This window comes from Nelumbo lutea, chromosome 8 (assembly GCF_056320005.1).
Source record: "Nelumbo lutea isolate HS-2025 chromosome 8, American lotus-T2T, whole genome shotgun sequence".
In the NCBI taxonomy this organism is placed as follows: Eukaryota; Viridiplantae; Streptophyta; class Magnoliopsida; order Proteales; family Nelumbonaceae; genus Nelumbo; species Nelumbo lutea.
This window is the reverse complement of record NC_142691.1, coordinates 56744271-56766013: the sequence shown is the minus strand read 5'-3', so window position 1 is coordinate 56766013 and position 21743 is coordinate 56744271. Positions and strand designations below refer to the sequence as shown.

General features: G+C 32.7%; 1 protein-coding gene across 10 annotated transcripts in view; it reads left to right on the top strand.

Moving 5' to 3' along the window:
* The first annotated feature begins 9511 nt into the window (after window positions 1-9511).
* The window catches only part of LOC148844327 (beta-amyrin synthase-like), a 33904-nt gene continuing 21672 nt past the window's right edge, over window positions 9512-21743 (top strand). For 4 of the 10 annotated variants that reach the window (XM_088956467.1, XM_088956463.1, XM_088956465.1 and 1 more), the window contains exons 1-2: window positions 9512-9663; window positions 13751-13997. In XM_088956467.1, coding sequence (XP_088812593.1) covers window positions 13800-13997 — 198 coding nt within the window. In that variant the 5' untranslated portion in view covers window positions 9512-9663; window positions 13751-13799. Of the gene's footprint in view, window positions 9664-10256; window positions 10437-13750; window positions 13998-21743 lie in introns of all 10 variants that reach the window. The other 6 variants (XM_088956468.1, XM_088956466.1, XM_088956469.1 and 3 more) reach the window with 6 other exon arrangements.

Here is a 21743-nt window from a genome sequence, read left to right as displayed (position 1 = left end):
AAGTATTCAATCTAAAAGATATGGGGTCCATATCAATATTTTTAACTCAGTTCTCCTAATTCAAATAAAAGAATATTTATAGACATTTAAGTTACATATTTAATTATTTAAATTAATAAATAATTCAAATTAGATGAAATAGGTTGTCAATTACAAATTAAACTTAATATAATTTTTTAACTGAAGTCCTAATCAAATTTATTATATAGGCATAAGTATTGAATCTCAAATAAAATAATGAATGGTGTGGGGTCCATTCTTAATGAAATGGGGTATTAATCACAAATAAAACCTGATTTAATTTCTTAAATCAAACAAAAAAATCTATCAACCTAAAAATTATTTGATAATAAAAAATCAAATGAAAACATAAAAATTTAAAATATAGATAATAGGTGTCAAACAAAGTTAAGTCAATTTTTTGAAATGAAAAAAAAAATGTTCAAATTAGTGCAACCCATATCAATATTTATAATGCAATTTTCCCGATTCAAATAAAAGACTTTTTATAAAGATTTTTAACTTACAAATTAAACATGTTTTAATTATTTCAAATAAATAAAATTTCAAATTATGTATAACTACTTGATAAATAGTGAATCTCAAATAAAATAACATTATTACAAAAAATAAAAAAATAAACACAAGCCCCTTCGCTTTTTGGTAAGTTACTTACCTGGGTAAATGCAATTACCTAGGTAAGTTTTTCCTAGGAAACACTTACCCGAGTAAGTGCATTTACCCATGTTCTTTTATTCCTCATGTCAATAAGGCAATGACTATTTGAGCCATAAAACTCCATTATTAAGAATGGTATTTTTGTCCCATTCAAGTGTTGGCAACTTTCCCCCTAGGTGGGAAAGTTATTTACCCACCTAGGAGATGGATATCACTTACTCGGGTAAATGATACTCAGGACAATAAACTTTCCCTAGTCCCCACATAAATCTGAAAAAAGAACATGGGATTCTTGGTCAATGGGAACCAAAATCTCATTGACCAACTTTCCCCCCTTTCAAGATCCGAAAAAAGAATTCCCTCATAGGTGTAATTGCCTCGTACTTAGGATAGGAGTCATTCTCAAGTGTTTATTGAAAGCATAACACTCCTAACTTCTCCTACTTGTCATCCATTTGCTAATAGTAATGACTTATATATTGCTATTTATTAGGGAGACTACATATAGATGCTTTGTACTTTGGGTTAATGATACTTAAAGGCAACTTTCAAGTGCTATAACCAAGTACCCTAAACTTCCAAAAATATACACTCAAGCTCAGCCATCAACATCCTATCAATTACGTGCAACACATGATGTCATGTGGTGTCAATTAAAACATTTCAAGCACAACCATCAACATCCTATTCATGGGTCGAGTAGCCCGATGGCCCATCTTGGCCTAACCTGTTATTTTTTAGGCTTGGACAAAATTTCAAGCCCATGGGCTTGAGCTCGAGCTTTCTCAAATAAGCATGGCCTAAGCTCGAGCCCAAACCGATACTATTACATATATAAAAAAAAGTACTTAGGTTATATATATATATATATATATATATATATATATATATATATATGCTTCTTAAATTATTAATAAATATCAATTTAGTATTAGGAAATATAAAATAGTTTATTAATTTATTAAATTATTACTAAATTAATATAATATTAGTTTATAAAAGTATACTGAAAATAACATATTTTGTGTATAGATCAGGCTTCGGGCTCGAGTTTCGAGCTTTATATGAAGGATGGGTTCGGGCTCAAGATCTAGGCCCAATGGCTGGGCCAAGCTCAAGCTCGGCCTTGCACATTTTATATTGATAAAGAGGCCCGTGTTAATTATAAAACTATGATTTTTATAAATAAATTTTTTTATTTAATTCTAGTCTAGTATAAAAAAATATATATATAACATTTCTATATATATTAAAATTTGTTATCTAAATATTATATAATAAAATGTACCATATATGCATATAACTTCCAAGTTGAGCTTATTAGGGGCTGTTTATCTTAGGCCCTATCTGCTAAAGCCATCATTGGACTCTAGAAGATTGATACCCAATTAAACTTTGAATTTGATTATCCCTAATGATGTGCGGGCATGATGCATATCTCTGCTAGACCTAATTCAAAAGAAAATAGTTGCTTGAGCCTATAAATTTAAAGATTTAATCAAGTTAGGTTAAATTATAAATGATTTTGTTACTTTTTATTATTAACTATTAAAATATTATAATTATTAAATTACTGTAATTATTGAAAATACGGTAATTTCTGGAAATGATCATATTTTCAGAAATATTGCTAATTTCTTGGCTAAAATTAATTAAATGTAACTTTCTAGTAATTAAATATAACTTTTTTGGTAATTAAATGTAATTTTATACTATTTATAGCTTAAATTATAATTACTGTTAATTACAGTTTAAAAATAATTATTATTAATTATATGACTATTAATATTTAAAATACATTATTTTTTCATTATTATTCAGTATTTTGTGAAAAAAATAAAATTAATTTACTTTTTTTAATTATTTTTAGTATTTTAATTAAGCTTTAGGTTTTTTTAGAATTTTTAGATTTTTAATTAATGTTGGTGTTTTTTCATTATTATATAGTACTTTTTACATATAAGTATTTTCAGTAGTTTTTAGTATTTTTAGAATTTATTTTTGCATATTAATCAATACAAAATTAATTTGCATTTGCTTTTAGTAAAAATAAATTAAAGAACTAGATAAATACCACTTTTAATAAAAAAATATAGCTAATTTTCAATATTTTTCAATAATTTCTGGCTTGGGTAATTTTTTAATAAGCCAATAATAAAATACTATCAATTGTATTTTTTTAATTAAGTAATTGTTGGTACTTTTCATTATTATTTAGTAATTTTTGCATATGAGCAATTTTTGCAATAAAATACTATTAATAAAACATGCTCTGCATTTTAAATTTTCATTAATTTTTATCATTTTAATGAGTTCATTATGCACAATAAAGGTCTCAACTCGTTAAAATTACTAATTAATTAAAAATTTATTAATACAAATTTATCTAATAATATTATTAAAACTATCAATTAATTTTTTTATATTTAAATTTCTTATTTTTACTTAACTGCTGGTATTATTTTCATTATTATTCAGTAATTTTTACAATAAAATATTGTTAATAAAATGGGTTTTGCATTTTAAATTTTCATTGATTTTTATCATTTTTAATGAGTTCGTTATGCACAATAATGGTCTCAATTCATAAGTTATCTAATAATATTATTAAAACTATCAATTAATATTTTTATATTTAAATTTCTTATTTTTATTAGCGTTTATTAAGTTTGATTAAGTGGAATTGAAACATATTTCTAATATTTACTAAGCTTTTTTAATATTTATTTTTAGTGAAAGTTTAGTGGATTTTTAAATTAATAGATTTTTTATTGTTTAACCTCTAACCTATTTATATTATTTGATTTATATTATTACTTCTCTCTCTCTCTATCTCTCTCTCTTAAATATAATAATAAAATGAATTAAAATAAGAGGACCTAGAAAACCCAAAGGCTTCTCTCTCTCTCTCTCTCTCTCTCTTAAATGTCTTTTTTAAAAATAATAATGGCATGCATTAAAATAAGAGGCCTTGGAGAACCCAAAGGTCTCTCTCTAATAGTGTGCAACTTTATTAATCTAAACAAGATAAGCAATGATTAATGTTTAATATTTTTAAAACAAAAGAAAATAAGAAAAAAAAATCCAAAAAAATAGAGAAAATAGATAAATAGATTCTCTCAAAGGAGAGACGTGATGAAATGAACCGTCCAATTTTAGTATAAATATATATATATATATATATATATATATATATATATATATATATATATATATATATATATATATCATTAATGGTTTAACTCAAACTCCTTTTGTAATAACTAACACTGATTTTATGGTCATTTCTAATAGGAACTTTCTCAATACTAGTAGTGATTTTTTTAGTTCAAGTTGAAATACCATTATTTGTGATTAACTAAAAAGTTTTCATCTACATCTCTTTTGTTGTTATTCTTACTAATTCTCTAGCTTATCCCTTGTTAAGAGGATCAATTAAGTTTTCTTTTTTTCTTTTGGAATTTTCAAATTTCCTTACATATATACGTCTCAAATTTACATGTTTGGACTTGTCATTTTGAATGCTTTTGTAGGCTTTTGATAGAGCTGCTTTACTACTACAATATTTATATATATATATATATATATATATACATCAAAAATCCTATGAAATAAAAATTTAAACATCTTTTTCAATTGTTTTTTAAATGGACCTCTTATATCTTGGCTTGGTCTGTCGTCTAACTTGAACCAAGGATCGGCCAATGGACCAACCCGGTCCACAACATAGCATGGGCCCATGCGGGCTCGGGCTGTGGGCTGTGCTGAACCGACCCCCCCAAATTATTGTAAGGGAGGGAGGCACGGCCCAGGACGCCCCGTGGGATAGCACGGCATGACCCACACATTGTGCGAGCCACATGCGGATCGTATCGTGCAAGCCCAACATGACCTAATTTACACATCTACTTGAATCCACCCAATAATGGGGACGAGGCAAAGAAATTCGAGGATTCCCCATCCTTGATGAGGAGTGGGGTGCCTTGCCCCTAAACTCTCCCAACATTGAGGAGTGGTTGCATTGCCCTGAACCTGCCTAACACTGGGGACAGGGCGGAGATGAGGTAAAGTGCCTTGAATATGGGGTAGAGATAGGGATGGGGTGCCTTGCCCTAAACTCACCTAGTTGTCATTTCTATATAATTGTTAATTATTAGTAAAATTAATAAAAATGATAGCTTTGTAATTATTTTTATTTATTTAAAGTTAATCAAAATTTCGTTTAAAAATAATAAAAATAATATTAATTATCAAAATTACTACAAATTATTAATAAAACTAAGTTTATTAAAAAATAATTGGTTATATTAAATTAACAATATTTATTTTCTATAAGTCAACATTAAATGAAAATAAAATTATTAAAATTTTATATATTAACTCAGATTTTTCCATGCATCGCATGGGTCTCCGCTAGTAAAATTTTAAAACGTGTTAAGTAACAAAATCACATAGTGAAATTTCACCTATGTAAATGTTATAGATCTTACAAAGTAAGTGCTCATTTTATAGATCCATGCAAGAACAAAATATCTATTATTATATATTAAAATAAGGATGGTCACATTAGATGGCCATTCCTTTCTCCCTTCCCCTAATGCTATGCTTGGTTTGAAGGAAAAGGTAGAGAAAGACAGGGAAACAAATACAAGGTTTGTAAAGGTTTCTCTACCTTTTCCTTCCTTTCCCTACATTTTCCTTCAAACCAAACATAGCCTAATGGAAAGCTCCTTGCCCCTCTTCGTTATACCTTTCCTTGCTCCCTCAACAAGCTACCTCAATAGTTCCCTTTTCCTTTCCCATCTATCTCAAGATGCTACCTCAGTAGTCTTCCCCCGCCCCTTTCATAGTCAATCACGCATCATAGCCTTAATATAATCTTCTAACCAACCACACTAAAAATTTAATAAACCTTCCTTCCAACCAACCATGTAAAAGCTTTCTTTCCCTCCAAAAATGATTAACTTTCATCAACTTCAAAACAAAGCGGCCGAGCAAATTCCTGTTAACACGTTTACAACCAGTATCACCAATGGCTCCACCCCCTTCTCTTTCTCAATATAAGTTCAATTTTTCAACTTGAAAACAGGGGAAAGCAACCATCATCGTCTTCCTATCACCATCATCCACAGTTGGTTTATCAAGTATGTAAATAAGTTACCATTTTCCTTCTTTGGACGTCAAATTCAAACAAGGGCAGTTAAAGAGTCAACAATATCATCTACAACCATCATCCTTGTTCGATCTGTTAGACCCTTACATTATATGCATGTCTCAGTTAAAGAGTTTATAATATTTTTCCAAAGGTCCCTTCCAATAAAAAAAAAAAAAAAAAAAGGAAGAAAAAACAACAGAGGGAAAAAAAATTAATTAATGCTTGAACCAAATCCTCCCATAGTTTGTTGGTTTTAGAATTCTCCACCGATATTATGTTGAAAACAACCTCCGATGGCCGATGGGGATTCTAGCATTTATGTAGTTGATTCTATGATAATGGGTGTTGTCTTCTTGCCTCAACTCAGATGTTGTGATCGCTCTATCGAATGATCATTGCAGCTGCTAATCGGGTGAAGAAGAGGAGTTATATGGGTAGGGTACGTGTAGGTCCAAACCCAACCCATATAACTTAAAGTGATGTGGGTCATCCCGGTCCAGCTGCATAGAATAATCACATAGAACCGGGACAGTTTGACCTAGAGACTAAAGTACTGAACTACTCATCATTCATAAAATAATTATGCATTTAACCCATAAATACTGTAACATGTTACTAACAGTATGATTATATATACTTTTAATTAATCACAATTATGGGTCAATGGGTCATTTACTGTTAACGCCATGATTAATTAAATGAAAGCCGACCCATAGTGCTCATTAAAACTATGATTAGTGACTGTTATGGATCATTACAATCATGGATCGTAATGACCCATTAATTACTGTTAATACTATGATTAATTACTTAATTAATTAATTAATAATATCCATAATAATTGAAAAGAACTTATTGTTAGCATTATGACTAATTAGTTACGGTTAGTAATTAATTGAAAATATCACTAGCTAATTACTATTTCAATTAATTAATTATTGAAATTCAATTATTTTTAATCTCTTTATTGACAGTAATTAATTAACAATAATTAATAGAAGTTTCAACTAATTAACGTTAAGCACTTATTAATAATAATTAATAGTCATTATCAATAGCTAGTTGTAAACTCTAACAATTTTCAAAAATTAATTATCATAAATTATTCTCAAAAATTACTATTAATAGAAATTATTTAAGTTGACCAGAATTCCAAAGTAAATTATTATCATTTTACTTTTGTCGTTTATCAGTAAATTATCTATAATTATGAAAATTACCAGAAATAATCATATTTTTCTCTTTATTTAACACTAAATTATTATTAATTATTAAAAATTATTAGAAATTAGTAATAGTTTTTTAAGATTTACAAAAAAAATATTAGCAATAGTAATTTATTATTGAACATTTCAATTACATTTGATCCCTTTATTGACAGAATTTAATGAAAATTTCAACCAATTAACAATATATAGTTACTTATTAACAGTAATTAATAATGAATATCAGTAATTAGTTGTAAATTTTATCAATTTTTAAAAATTAATTCTCATTAAGTATTTCCAAAAATTACTCTTTAACAATAATTATAGTAATTAAATATTAAAAATTTCAATTACTGTTAATCTCTTTGTTGACAGTAATTATTGAAATCTCCAACTATTTAACAGTAATTAATTTTATCAATTTTCAAAAATTATTTATCATTAATTATTTGCAAAAGTTATTGTTAACAGTAATAATTAAATTTATTAGAAGTCATCAATAAATTATTGTCCATTTATTTCTGGCTTGCCTCGCGCCCAATCAGGGCAAATTTTTTGACAATTGACTAGGTTTGGGGAAACGCAAAATTTTGGCGGTGACTAGGGACGGGGTGGGATTGGTATTTGTCCATCCAAACATGATTCCTATCTTGAAGTAGGGCTGTGCTTTCGATTTCTTGGGTTAAAAATCGATCCGAACAAACCGAATTTCATAAAACCGATATGCTATATTTCAAAACTGAATCGAAACCAAATTTCACCTAAATCGATCAAACTGAACCAAAAATTTTTTTTGGTTATTTCGATTTATTTGGTTAGAATCGAATTTTGCCATTATTTGATTATTTCTTCCTGTATGATTGTACTCTCCTGAATCACAATTTACAAACAAATCAAATCTGGAAAATGGTCAACTCAAATAGAAAGGTTTGAGGCAAGCCATACTCTTCTAACGATCAAACATTGAAAAAAATAAGTGGGAAGTCTCCTCATCTTGATTACAGTTTGCATAAGGGTCTAACATGTTAGGGTTGTTGGGAGATATACTTTGCCATAGGCAGAGCACTAACAATACATCTTAGTCTTAGGGGTCAGGTGATTGATTTTCCAAAACAAACTCCAGGAGGTATCTCCCAACACATACTGTCATACTGAAATGAAGATGAATTTGCATTGCCTCCTGTTCATACTAGCCCAAGTATGAGATACATTATGCCAATTAGGTGCAGTCTAAACACTTTCATTTGTTTTCAAATACTTTGGTTTTCAAACTCCAAGAGGTCACGGTTGCCGCCTTGCCAGTTGCTGGAATATCACTTGCCGCTGTCGCTGCTGTGTGAGTGGCTGAGTGGTGCGCCTGCCACTAATGCCAGACTGAAGAGATAAGAAAATGAAGAAAAACAAAGAGGTCACTAAGTCAGAAACGAAGAGAAGAGAGAAGCCTGAACGATTGAACTCTGAAGAAGTGAAGAGTAGAAGACGCAGTGGGCAGAGAGAGGCGCAAAGCCGTAGAGGGAACTGGGATGGGCGAAGGGAGACGGGAGAGTGGAGACATGTCAAGCTCGAACTCTCAAGGGTTTTGTGTTTTGGCCTAATGGCCTATATAATTACAAATTTACCCTTATAAGTTCAGTTATTTCAGTTAACTGAACCTCTAAATATCAGAACTGAAACGGAAAACCGATAATATTAAAACCGTATTTAAAAATTGAACTAATCAAACCGAAACTGAAATTTCGATTCGATTATTCGGTTTCAACTAAACTATGCTCATCCCTACCTTGAACCAAACGTGATTAAAAGTATTTGATTTGAGAAACCAAATCATGAGTATAACCTTTGATATAAAGATATTAGGACTTTAATAAGAATTAAAAAAAATAACATATTATAATTTATAATATATAATATATTAATAGAAAATGAAGTAGAACCCAGAAGGTGGGGAATGGGGTTGGTTTACAAGAAGGGGAAAGGACAAAGTGGGGTATACACTACCAAGGTTCAAAGTATCGATACGTATTGGTCCACTTGGATCAACCGTTTGTTGATCAAATCAACAGTTTTTGATAAAATAATGTTTCTGAGGTAAACTAAACCTGATTTTTCTTGTCTGACCGTTCAATCCAATCCGATTTTGAAAAATGAAAACTAAAAAACTATATAGCACGATTCCCGCTAGTATAAATGTATGCAAGAATTGAATCTTGAGTCTTGACCAGACAAGGAAAGTAACGATAACAATGATAAAGATAAAAGAGGAGAGAGTAGCTGTTGTTTTTAAGACCTCTCTAGAGTAGCTTTAATTAAAATAGAAAATAAAAATAAAAGCAAAGACAACTATGCACATGGCCATGTTTAATGATTATTAATACCTGTAAATTCTTTTTTTTTCTTATTTCTTTTTTGCTGCAAGAGTAAATGCAAAGTTGTCCTTATATAAGTGGGTGGGTTTCTTCTTTTTTTTTTCCTACACTACACACCCTGCAATGCTACTTGTTTAACCTACCTAGCTGGTTCTAATTCTTTTAAGTTCTTAAACAAACTACTTTGGTGAGTTCAATATCCAATTAAAGTGCTTCCTCAAATCTGATCCTCTGCCTCTCCAGGAAAAAAAAGCTGGTAAGTTGTTTTTTTATCCTCTTTTTAATTTATTTTTTTTTAATTGCAACTATATATAAGGCTTATTTAGCCCTAATTAGCGCAAGGTAGATTTGGCATGTTTTTATAGGATTAGTTCTGATGAATTTTGTGATTCAAAATATTACTGATTTAGGAAATTTGAAATTTAATTCATTTTGCTGAGCTCCAAACTCTTTTTGAGAATTCATTAAATTGAAGCAAAGGCCTCAAAATAATGAGTTCGGATGTGCTCCTTGCACATAAATGCCTAACAGGCATATCCACCGTGCATTGGAAACATCTCCCATGAATAATAACTTATAAATATAGGAAATGTTCCCAATGCATGGTAGAATATGTGTGTAAAGTCAGTGTGAGGCGCTCTGTGTGAGGAACAGATCCCGTCTGCACATGGATGATTTCTGCTAAAAATACTATTTTGTGGCAGCAGTCATTTAAAACTGTCTCTTCGCTAAAGGCTAATGGACTGCCACTATACTAATACCCGCCAAGAAACAGGGTTTTCCTTCCAGCTCTTCCCTTCTCTCACTATTTTATATTCCCTCTTTCCCCTCCCTCTCTCTCTCTCGCAGTCAGACCTTTGAACTTCTCTCACAGTCTTCCCGCACCACTAAGTAACATCCAATTGACGACAGCATTGAATACTAGGTAAAAATCTATCTCTGATCTGATATCCAATGGACGAAATGGATTCTGTAATTTCCATTCCAAGAAATTTGAAAGGAGTTGGACTATATTTGATCTGAGGCGAGGTTGGTTGTCTTTTGTCTATTTAATTTGTTTTGCTTCTCGCTACAATTGATTTTTCTTCTGCAAAGAAGGTAATTGATTAACTATTCTGAAGCGATAGGAGAATAAGAAAAAGTACTATTTTTCTGACTAATCAAAAGTTTTTTCTTTTTATATTCTCTTCGGTTCATTATTTTGTTCTTTCTCATGGTCATGAGAGTTTCTTTTGGATTTAATTCAGATCCTTCAATTTTTTTTGGTAGTCTTGACGAAAGAGGACCATTTTTCATATTTCACATGTCACGTGTGGGTAGAAAACTAGAATTCTAGTCTTTGAATTGGTTTGATCTAACCGACTCCAGATCTCTTGCCCACGCCTACCCACGACATACCACCTCCAGTGAATTGGGAATACCTCCCCCTGCATAATATTATGCAGAGGATGAGATATTCTCCATGTGTAACTGCAATAAATATGGACAGGGTTCTTGTGAGCAGGAGATCCGGGCCAGAGGTAGTTGACAAATGGACTAAGGAGAATAAGTGTAATTGGCAATCCTGTTTGGTTCTACATTCTTGTTTGTATTATTGTTTGTTGAAGGTTCCAAGCGTTTTACAAATGTACACATTTTAGGTTTAAAAAATAACAGGAACTTCATGGGTAATTGACAAATAGACTAAGGAGAATAAGTGTACTGGCCATTCTTTCAAATGGAGGAATACTATTCCATCATAAATGGAGATTACCATTCCACCCAACCAAACAGTTAAAATCAGAATAGCTCATTTTGATTCCAAATCCAAACCCCTATTCCCGCAAATCAAACGATGCATTAGTCTTTCCTCCTGAAAATTTTCCATCATCCCTAATATGTTGTCAGTCATGCCGTGTATGATCAGGCCCCTCTATTAGTATAAATATATAAAAAAATGAACCCATAAATATGCATTTATTAATGTTTTGAAACACTGTTATTTTATCCACTATCTTTTTCTAGGGACAATATTTCTTATTGCTTTTTAAATGTTTGAAACGGTTTAAGGCAATTATTTAAGTCAAAAGTTAGGTATCATAGATTTTCCCCAAAGTTAATTTTGAAACTTCTATAAAAAAAATCCTAAAAATGGGGTCGTGGAAATATTAGCTCCCATTAAAATGTATTATATTTGGTAATATTAATATCTCATGGGTTTGTTTTGTAAATTCTATGAACGGATGGTCCTCTATGTCCCCCCTCATAGGCTTTCTTCATTATATATATATATAGAGAGAGAGAGAGGCTTTCTTCATTAAATTTAAACTGATTCATATCCTGCAATTTTCCAACCTAATGAATTTTATAATTGGTTTCCTTCATGCATTTCTATAAAAATTTCCCCTCAAAATAAATTGGTCAGTTAAATGAGATCATTTATCATCTATAATGTATTAATTTCCATCTATTTCATTTTTTCTATTCCACCATTTTCTTTAGAGGTTTTAGTGAAAAATTTTAATTTAGTCAACTAAATTAAAATAAAAAATTAATTATTGAAAATGTAGTAATAAATTATTGGAGGTGAAATTTTGTAGCATATTTAAAGATGCTATTTTTGGAATGTTATCTTATCCCTATTCAGTAAATTGAATTTTCTGCTGAGTTATAAATATATTCATTCCCAAGATACAATAGAGCCTCACATAATAAATTGCAACCAATAAAGTTGAAAAATCTTCAAGTAATTTTCTAAGGCTATGTTTGGTTTGAAGGAAAAGGTAGGGAAAAGAAGGGAAACGTAGGGAAAATTTTACAAGGTTTATAAAGGTTTCCCTACCTTGCCTTTCTTTTCCCTACTTTTTCCTTCAAACCAAACACATCCTAAGTGTTTGTGAAGAGGCTCTTTATACATAGCGATGGAAATTTTCCCCATCCCCACTAGGTCAGGTATGGAAACTATTCTAGTGGGGACTGGGACAAGGATGGGAATAATTGATATACCTGATCAGGGATGAGAAGTGAAATATCAGCCTTGCCCTACCCAAACTATATATATATATACAATGCCAATATATATATTTTTTTTGGAATATTATACAATGCCAATACATATATTGGATAAGTTTCAATTTTCATGTTATCTTGGTAATTAATGATGTTAGTTAAGAGTTAAACCAATTTAGATTAATGATTTTTTTTATTTCTTTTAAGAAAATCTTTTTCCCAAAGAACAAGCAAACTTTTTAGTTAAAAAAAAATATTTAGAGATTCATCTCCCCAATGAAGAAACCATCTCCATCGAGGCCAGTGATGGAAGTTGATTTTTATCTCTATGGGGATCGGGGTCAATGATGGGAAGTTATTAGTAAAATTCAAAGTTGAAGATGGGGAGTATTGTCTTTACCTTGTTGCCATTCCTATCGGTATACAGTCATGAATTTGAATTAAGTGGTCATTCTCTTTCAATTATAACTAACAATTAAATTTAAATTGTGTCTCTTGATCACACCTGATTAAGTCTTGACTGTTGAATCTCAACAAAAAAAAGTAGTACACATAGGGACACCAGGAGACACTTTGAGGAGGCTGAATCATGATTGTTGATATTCCTTTTTACGACCAAACGGACATGACTTAATCAGGTGTGGTCAAAAGGCACAATTTAAATTTAACAATCATAATTTATAAAAAAGGTGTAAGTCAAAATGTTTTTACACAATTCACATGCATACTTTTTTTTTTGTTATCAATCTGAATTATGGTTGTCTCATAGAAGGTTTTCATAGAGCATCTTCAACTTTGGTTGCAATCCCTTACCTAAGATTCTATTGAATCCTGAGAACAAATTTATTTGTAACCCAATAGTAAATTCAATTTATTAAGTGGAAAAAAAATAACATTCAAATATGTCTCATAGCTTCACCTCATTCTCTCTAATTACATCTCAAACATTAAACATAGCTAGCTTCTATTTTTCAAACATTATGTAGAATTAACTAGTTATAGCTAAGAAATAAAGTTTCAAGTGCAAAAAAAAAAAGTGTGAATAACTTCCATGTCATAGTTATATTTTATTTTACTGTTGATGTATTCAGGTATATAACATAAATATCATGATCAACATTTTATATATTTTTATTACTTGTTGTGAAAAGATACATACACTCTTGACATGGATATGTATAGAAGCAGTGGTGATGGTAGATCTCACACTCTACATGTGAATGATTTTTATTCCTCCCCAATCCTTGCTGATTAGTTTAACAAGTTCATTCTAAAGTTCATCTAACAAATAATTAATTAGCTTTGAACCTGAACCTTTAGTTAAGCTCTTCAAAATTGTTTCATAAAATGAGTAGGTATCAAGAAAAGAAGGCGAGTTAGTAACACTGGTACATCACTATCAATATGTGGAGGCTTAAGATTGCCCAAGGAGGTGGCCCCCACATATACAGCACCAACAATTATGTGGGACGTCAGACTTGGGAGTTTGACCCCAACTACTCTACAGAAGAAGAGCGTGCTGAGGTTGAAAAGGCTCGCGAGGAGTTTAGGAAGAACCGCCACCATGTCAAGCCCAGTGCTGATGTTTTATTGCGCTTGCAAGTAACCATCTCTCTCTCATATATATATTTTTCTTTCACTTCTTAATTACAACACGACGGCTCATATTGTTAAGTTATGTGGCACTCACTTGTCCCTCAAATTAAGTCGGCTAAACTACACACTCAATACCCTTCTCGCTAGGTTGTAAAAATCTTAAGGACATACACCAAGGCACACAATAACACACCAAGTAATGTAAGAGGAAAATATTGTATTGCACTATATAATAAAACTTACAATTCAAATAATGCTCATATAACTTGGATGGTTTCCAAATGAGGGAGGGGACCTCTATTTATACACTAAACCTCTCAAAGAATCCTTTAGAACTATGAACACTTGGCATCATCTAGAAGTACTTATAGAACATTTTATCTTCTGCACTCTTTTAGAGGATGCCCATTCTATAAGGTACAAGAACACTCTAGAGCAAGTTTTGATTACTCTAAACCACTCTAGGGCATTCCACACAAATCTAGACTGTTCCACAAGATTCTGTAAGGTTCTACTAGCATCCAGACCTTTCTAGACATGAACATGGAAAACACTCCAAAGCACCATAGAATGCTCTGAAATAGCCCAGAAGCATCTAGAAAACCTCTAGCTAAGCACCAATTATGGCATCCCGTGACATTCCCCATCACTTGATTGTACAACACCCTCATTGCACTCAATTGGCTTGTGCATTCCATTACCTGATCAAGTCCTTGTGGCTTACCACAATCAACTCATCTACTCATATACATACAGTGCTTCAGACTCACCCAAACCCTTCCACTTGATTGTGTACTCCACCATGGAGTTACCCCAAGAAAGGTGGCCATGGTTGCCACAATAATCTCTTCAAGTTCCCTACCCTTTGGATATGTAGTCTACATTGCCGCTATAACCGCTCATTTGCTCTAATCTTGATCAGTTGCTTGGTTCTTACCAGCATCCTTTCTTAGACCTTCGCCTTAGCTTATGCCAACATACATGACTTTGTCCTTGCCTTGGACCTAACTATCATGTTGTGCTACCCATGGTTGTTTGTCCACCCTTGAACTAGATTGACTTCCCATGGCTTAGCCTCGTGCCCAACTGTAGGGTTGATAATTTCTTTACTTTTACATATGTCCTGTCCACTAAAGGGACCATGCATGAGGTCTTTGCCTCCATGATGCACAACACTCATGAATAGGGTATGGACATAGCCCGTACATTGTTAAAGAAGTTCATACCTAATTTCATTTGATAGTCATTCATTAGCACAACGGTCACATCTATGGCTCCCTGTCAGTTTCCTAGTTGGATGCTTACTCCCTAGACAACGCCCTGAATCTCACGTGCTTGGGAATTGACTGTGTTGATCATGATTGTGCCCTTTGTAACCTTTAAGCCCAAGCACTTTGCCTTCATAGTTGAAACAAAGTTATGAGTCTCCCTTGTGTTGATCATGGCCTAGGTCTTCTCACCATTAATCAACACCTCCACATACATCAACTTTGACCTAGTTATGGTCTTGGCTGCCCCCTTAGTTGGACCCTCCAACTTAACTAAAGTGACCAATCTTGGCCTCCTTTATACCTCCACATAACAATGCACTAAGCACCCTCCACTTTGGACAGTCACGAGAATAGTAGTCCCCTTCACAAATGAAGCAACTCAACTTTGCCTTGCCCTTGTCCATTGACTTAGTCTGATTGGCCTTGTCATTTCGAGTTTTGGGTTGGGCCCCCTTAACCTAGTTATCACTATGCCCATCTTGATCGTCCTTATGGCTATGGTGATCTCCCCCTCCTATGTCATGGCCACCCATTTGGACTTGGTCTCCATTGAGCTACCCATGTTTCTCTCCCCCAACTTCTTTGCCTCAACCATGGAAATAGCTAGATCCTACATGCTCCTATGCTACAACTCCTTTTTTTTCCCATAGTTGGAGCCTGTCCATGAAGTTGAATAGAAACTCCTTGTCAGCCATGTCAAATATCTCAAGCATGAGTGTCAACTCCCGCACGTAATCCCTAATCAATCTAGTATGCCTCAACTTCCTCAAGTTACTTCAAAAAGAACTGGTGCTTGATGTCCTATTTGAAATTGTCCTATCTATCAATATGAAACTACATATTCTCCATGTCTACACAATGTTGCCTCCACCACAAGATAGTTGTGTCGGTCAAGTACCTAGTGGCAACACATACCTTGGCTTGTTTGTCCCTTATGTGCATGGCTTCAAAGTATTGCTCCATGCACCATAAGAAGTCCAATGCCAATGCATCCCTAGTACCATTGAAGTCAGGTGGCTTAGGTGCCCTTACCTTTGGCATGTCCCATAGCATTCCCACCTCATCCCATGTTGGCAGCTTCTTGCAAAGCACCACATCTTCCTTCAGCTCATCTACCTTAGCTTGTACCTTGGCCAGATTGCCCATCAACTTGTTTTCCAATCCATCCCATTCTTTGTCTTCATCATACTAGGCAAGATTCATGCCTTCTTCCATGGCTGCCTTGAGCTCCATTAGCTTACCCTCTAGTCCATCAACTCGACCACCCATGTCTATGAACTTGTCTTGCATGTCTCCCATGACAAGCTCTACCATTGCCATCCTATCCTCCAAGGCAACGTGAATGTCACTTGACGCTTCCCTTGTCTTTTTGGAGTGGCACATCTCCCACTCATGTGTCTTGCTAGTGTCGCATCCAACCAACATCTTATCCATGCAAAGCTCCCACATGCCCCTAGAAATGTTGCTTCGATACCATTTGTTACAACCCAACCACTTGCATTGGTAAGACTTGTGGCATTCATTTGGCCCTCCAAGAAAGTCAACCAAACTACACACCCAAGACCCTTCTTACTAAGTTGCCTAAGTGCTAAGGAGCATGCCAAGTATGTAAGAGGAAAAATTTGTATTACACTATGGAAGAAAGCTTACAACTCAAAGAATGCTCTCACAACTTAGATGGTTTGCAAATGAGGGAGGGGACCCCTATTTATACACTAACCCTCACAATGAATTTTATAGAACTATTTACAATTGGCATCATCTAAAAGCACCTATAGAACATTCTATATTCTACACTCTTCTAGGGGATGCCCATTCTATAACATACAAGAACACTCTAGAACAAGTCTAATTACTCCAAACTACTCGAGAGCATTCCAAACAAATCCAAATTTTTCTAGAAAGTTCCAGAAGTTTCCACTAGCATCCATCCCTTTCTAGACCACGGTCACAGCACCGAGAATCGTAAAAACCTCCGCGACGAGATGGAGTTCATCCGTCACAGGTATCTAAGAAATTTTGTACAAAATGATAATAATAATAATAAACCAGGTTGGTAGGGGGAGCAGAGTAGAGATGCTCCCAAATCCAGCAGGCAGGCAGAACAACCGTAGAAGCAGCCCCCCGAAGAGAGACCAGTTCTCTAGACACATAGACAACACTCCAGAACACCGTAGAATTTTTTAGAACAACCTAAAAGCATGCAGAGTTAGCTAGAAGCCCCAAGAAGCATCTAGAAAAACCTCTATTCAAGCACACAATTATTTCACCCTCTGACATTAAGGTCTCATGCCCATTTTTAGCATTATAATTGTAGTAATTAATTTACACTCGATGACACTTTCATAAACTATAGTAATGCCGCATCTGATTTTTTGTTTTTTTTTTGTTCTTCCATTTCCTATCGAAAAAAATAAATAAAGAAAGAAACTCATTTCATCTTTTATTTCTCACCCATTGCTAAGATTCATTAAAGGAAATTTAAGGCCATTGTGCTTGTACAAATAGTCACATTTACCAAGGTTTTAAAAACTAACCCAGAAATGAAACCGCTCTTGCCACTAATTTTTGGATCAATGGCTCAACCTGTGACATCATAAACATAATAATAAAATTATAAAATATGTATAAATAATAAAATTTATCATAAAATTAAACCTGAATCACCGTTGCAACCCATATCTCTAGTTCAGTGGATGTTGTCCAACAAGATTAAACCATTGCAACTAGCACAAAATCAAAACGGTGTGGGAGGTCAAGATTCAAATATGAAAACTTGAAATTTTCTCCTTCTTCAAACAAAATCAAAATCGCAATGGGAGGTCAAGATTCAAATATGGAAATTGAAACTTTTCTCCCTTCTTCTCCAAACAAAATCAAAATGGATGTAGGAGGTTAGGATTCAAAACTATCACTATAATCCTTGAATCACCTTTGCAAATGGTAGAGATACATCAGAAAAATGGAACTCCAAGCTACGTCATCGTTGCAATCCTAAGTCTTGAGGGTGGCATTTCAAATGGTGGTCATTGGTGCAAAGACCAAGGATAGAGGGAGGTTGGAGATAGAGAGTCAATGTCTCATGGTCTCCTTCAAAGCCCCACGTCGTCATTGAGTCTGGTACCCCAAGTTGTGTCGTGGTTGCAAGCCTACCATTGCAAATGGTGCTTGTTAGTGCAAGGACCAAGGATAGAGTGAGATTGGAGATAGGGAGTTGAGTCTTGATGGTCTCCTTCAAAGTGGCAAATTGTCGTTGAGTTTGGTTGAGAGTTTCATATTCGAGAGTCTTGAGAATGAAGACTTCTGTAAAAACTAAAAAGCCCACTTCTATAAAACCCTATTGATCGAATGAGAAATAGGAGTGAAATCTCCATTTCATACTTGTATATTGTGACTTGCGAACCGTTGTTCGAGTTGAACAATTCAATGGTTGAACCGTCTAGGTCAGTAGTTTTATGAATTTTTCAACATTTTTTTTAACAAATTTGTTAAAAACAGGTCTAGGGAATAACCAGACCTAGAACCTCAAGCGGTTCTTTGGTTAAACGGTTTGGCCATTCAGTCCAGTATGGTTTTCAAAACAATGGTATTTTCTACTTTTCATCCTTAATATGGAGCCAACTACATGAACTAAATCATTCCTTACAGGTGTTGTTGATAGCCTTCTATGTACATGACTAAACCATTTTACTCTACTTTTTCTCACTTTATCATCTATTGTAACTACTCCTAAGTTCCCACAGATGACTTCACCTTTGATCCATCCTAACCTTAAAAGTTTTTCCATTCTTCCATTCTAACTTATACATTTCTATCACATTCATTTTTTGGACATGTTTCTTTACTGTGCAACACTCTCCTTCATACAATATAGTTGACCTTACAATTGTTTTATAAAATTTTCCTTTTAATCCAAGCGGTGTTCACCTATCATATAAAACTCTAAATGCACCCTTCAATTTTGCCCATCCTGCTCTAATTCTATGGGCAATATCCTTCACAATCTCTCCCTTGTTATGAGTTGTTGAAACCAAGGTTCTAAAAAAGCTCAGCTTGACTTATCTCTTGGTTTCACATTGTTCATATTTATAATGACCATTCTATAGTTTATGTATCATATTTAATCAAATCTCCGTAATACTATTTTTTTTGTAGAAACTCTCATTAGTTAATTTTTAGCAACTTATATAATTTCATCTTATGAACGAGAAATTTATGTTAATGTTTTTGCTTTCAACAAATTTATCAATCTTAATATTGTAATATTTAAATATCTAGGGTTTTATGTTTGACTAAAATTTTAGAATTTCAACCCACACCCTCATTTCTTGTATACTTGACTTTAAATTATAGGGTTTTAGCCCACTTTTTACTTGTTTAGGCCCGTTTCAACCACAAGAATTTAGCCTATTATCATTTATTTTAGAATTTACTTGTTTTAGGCCTTGTTCTTTTGGTATATTTTCAATGTCTTGATGTCTTAAAAGCAAAATTTTCAGACATCGAGTTGTTCTTTTAATACCTCTTACATTTTAGAGTTCAAACATCATACCTGACAACATTCTTATTATTTTTCCCTAAAATTCCCTTCACACATTTTATTCAATATTTATTATTAGTAACACACTTTTCTTATATAAAAAAATTATAAATATTAATAATAAAATATTGTTTTAATAAAGGTAAATTTTTTAGACCTACCTTAAAGTTTCTAACCGTTGCTGAAATCTCCCTTGAAATTAAGTAATTGCAATCACCTCTCTAAACTTTTTGAGACAATTGCAAGTAGACCCCCTCTATTAGAATCCTCTGATAAAAGGCACAAAATTCTCCAAAATACCTATGCAATTACTATTGAGGCTGGTTTCTACACACACACACACAAAAAAATAAAAAGAACAATGCAATCTTTATTAATAACAAAAGAAGAAAAGAGAATTAAAAAAAAAGTTGAAGGAAAATTTGGAAAATAAATCAATGTGAGAAAAGAAAAGATATTGGAAGGGTTTCAGAAATGTACTCTTTTAATAATAATAAAGTATTATTAAATAATAAGTATTATTTGTTAAAATAATAATATTATTATTTATTATTTTATTTCCATTGTTTTTATTATTTGTTTAATATTAGTTTTATTCTAAAAATAATGATTAATATTAATATATTAATGTTAATTATAAGTAATATAAATATCCATTCTCATAATCAACTACGGGGGCAAAATTGTAAAATAACCATATTGAACATTCAGCTCGGGTTTTAATTAGCTTAATATATTCTCTACACTCATATATTATATAAAGCAAAAAACAAAAAACAATTTTCAAAGTGCTCTTGTCAAAACGTATTTCCTTTTTAAATATCAGACTTTAGACCATGGTTTTCAAAACCGGACCGGACTGGACGGTTGGACCGAGAAAACAAAGAACCAGTCACCTAATCGGTTCCGTTTTCTTCCAAAACCACTTTTTCCCCCAAAACCGTTGGTTTTAGTCAGCAAACCGCTGAACCGGCTGGTTAATCGTTCAAACAGTTTTGACCGTTTTTCAATTTTTTTTTGTCAGAACGGGCCGACTATTCAGGTTGAACAGTCAAACCATTTGAACTGATAACCAGACCCCTGACCGGTTCAATTTTAAAAACCATGCTTTAGACCATTAGAACGGCACCTTGTAAAATTAACTATTCTCATTTGTTGTCATTTATTTATTTTAAACTTTATTCAAATCTTTTCTTTATAGATTTTTTTAGTTATTTCCTTTTTTTTTTTCAGACTTCTTTGTCTTCATTTGTGCTAAGACGAGGGGTTTTGTTTTTTGCAAACCAGAATTTAGGAATCTTCTCTTTATATGTATAACCCATTAATTCACTTCCTTCTTTTGAGGCCTATTAGTAGGTTTTATTTTGAGTATAATAGCTACTTTTAGCTTAGGGAAGAGGATATTCGTGGTGGAGCTGGTGGTATATATGAATTGTTTTCTACTAAATTAGCTTAGAAAAATATACCAGGGAAGTAAGAATCTAGAGAGGATGATTCTAATAGAAATGAACTTCATTAAACTATGCAGGGTATCACTATAAATTAAATTGAAAACCAATATCAATATCTGTTAAATATACAGCATTTGAGCTCTTTGTATGTTTGCCTTTATCCCTTTGTTGGACTGCCTTGAGGGGAAGTTTCTTTCATCATCATTTAATATAAAATATTAGGGATGCAAGCTGAGCAAGTATAGATCGGGCTTTTGTCAAAATTTGAATGGGTCTTACCCAAACTAGTGTAAAATGTTAATTCGGACGAACCAAAATTGCAACCGTCTACAAAATCTCTACATAATTAATAACAGTTACTTCAGCTTTCCCTACCTTTCCCTACAATTTCCTTCAAATCAAACGTAGCCTAAAAGAATAATTATTTTGAACAATTAAAAATCCCATCAGTTTTACATCTTATATATAAGACAGACTCAAGCCAAAGTTT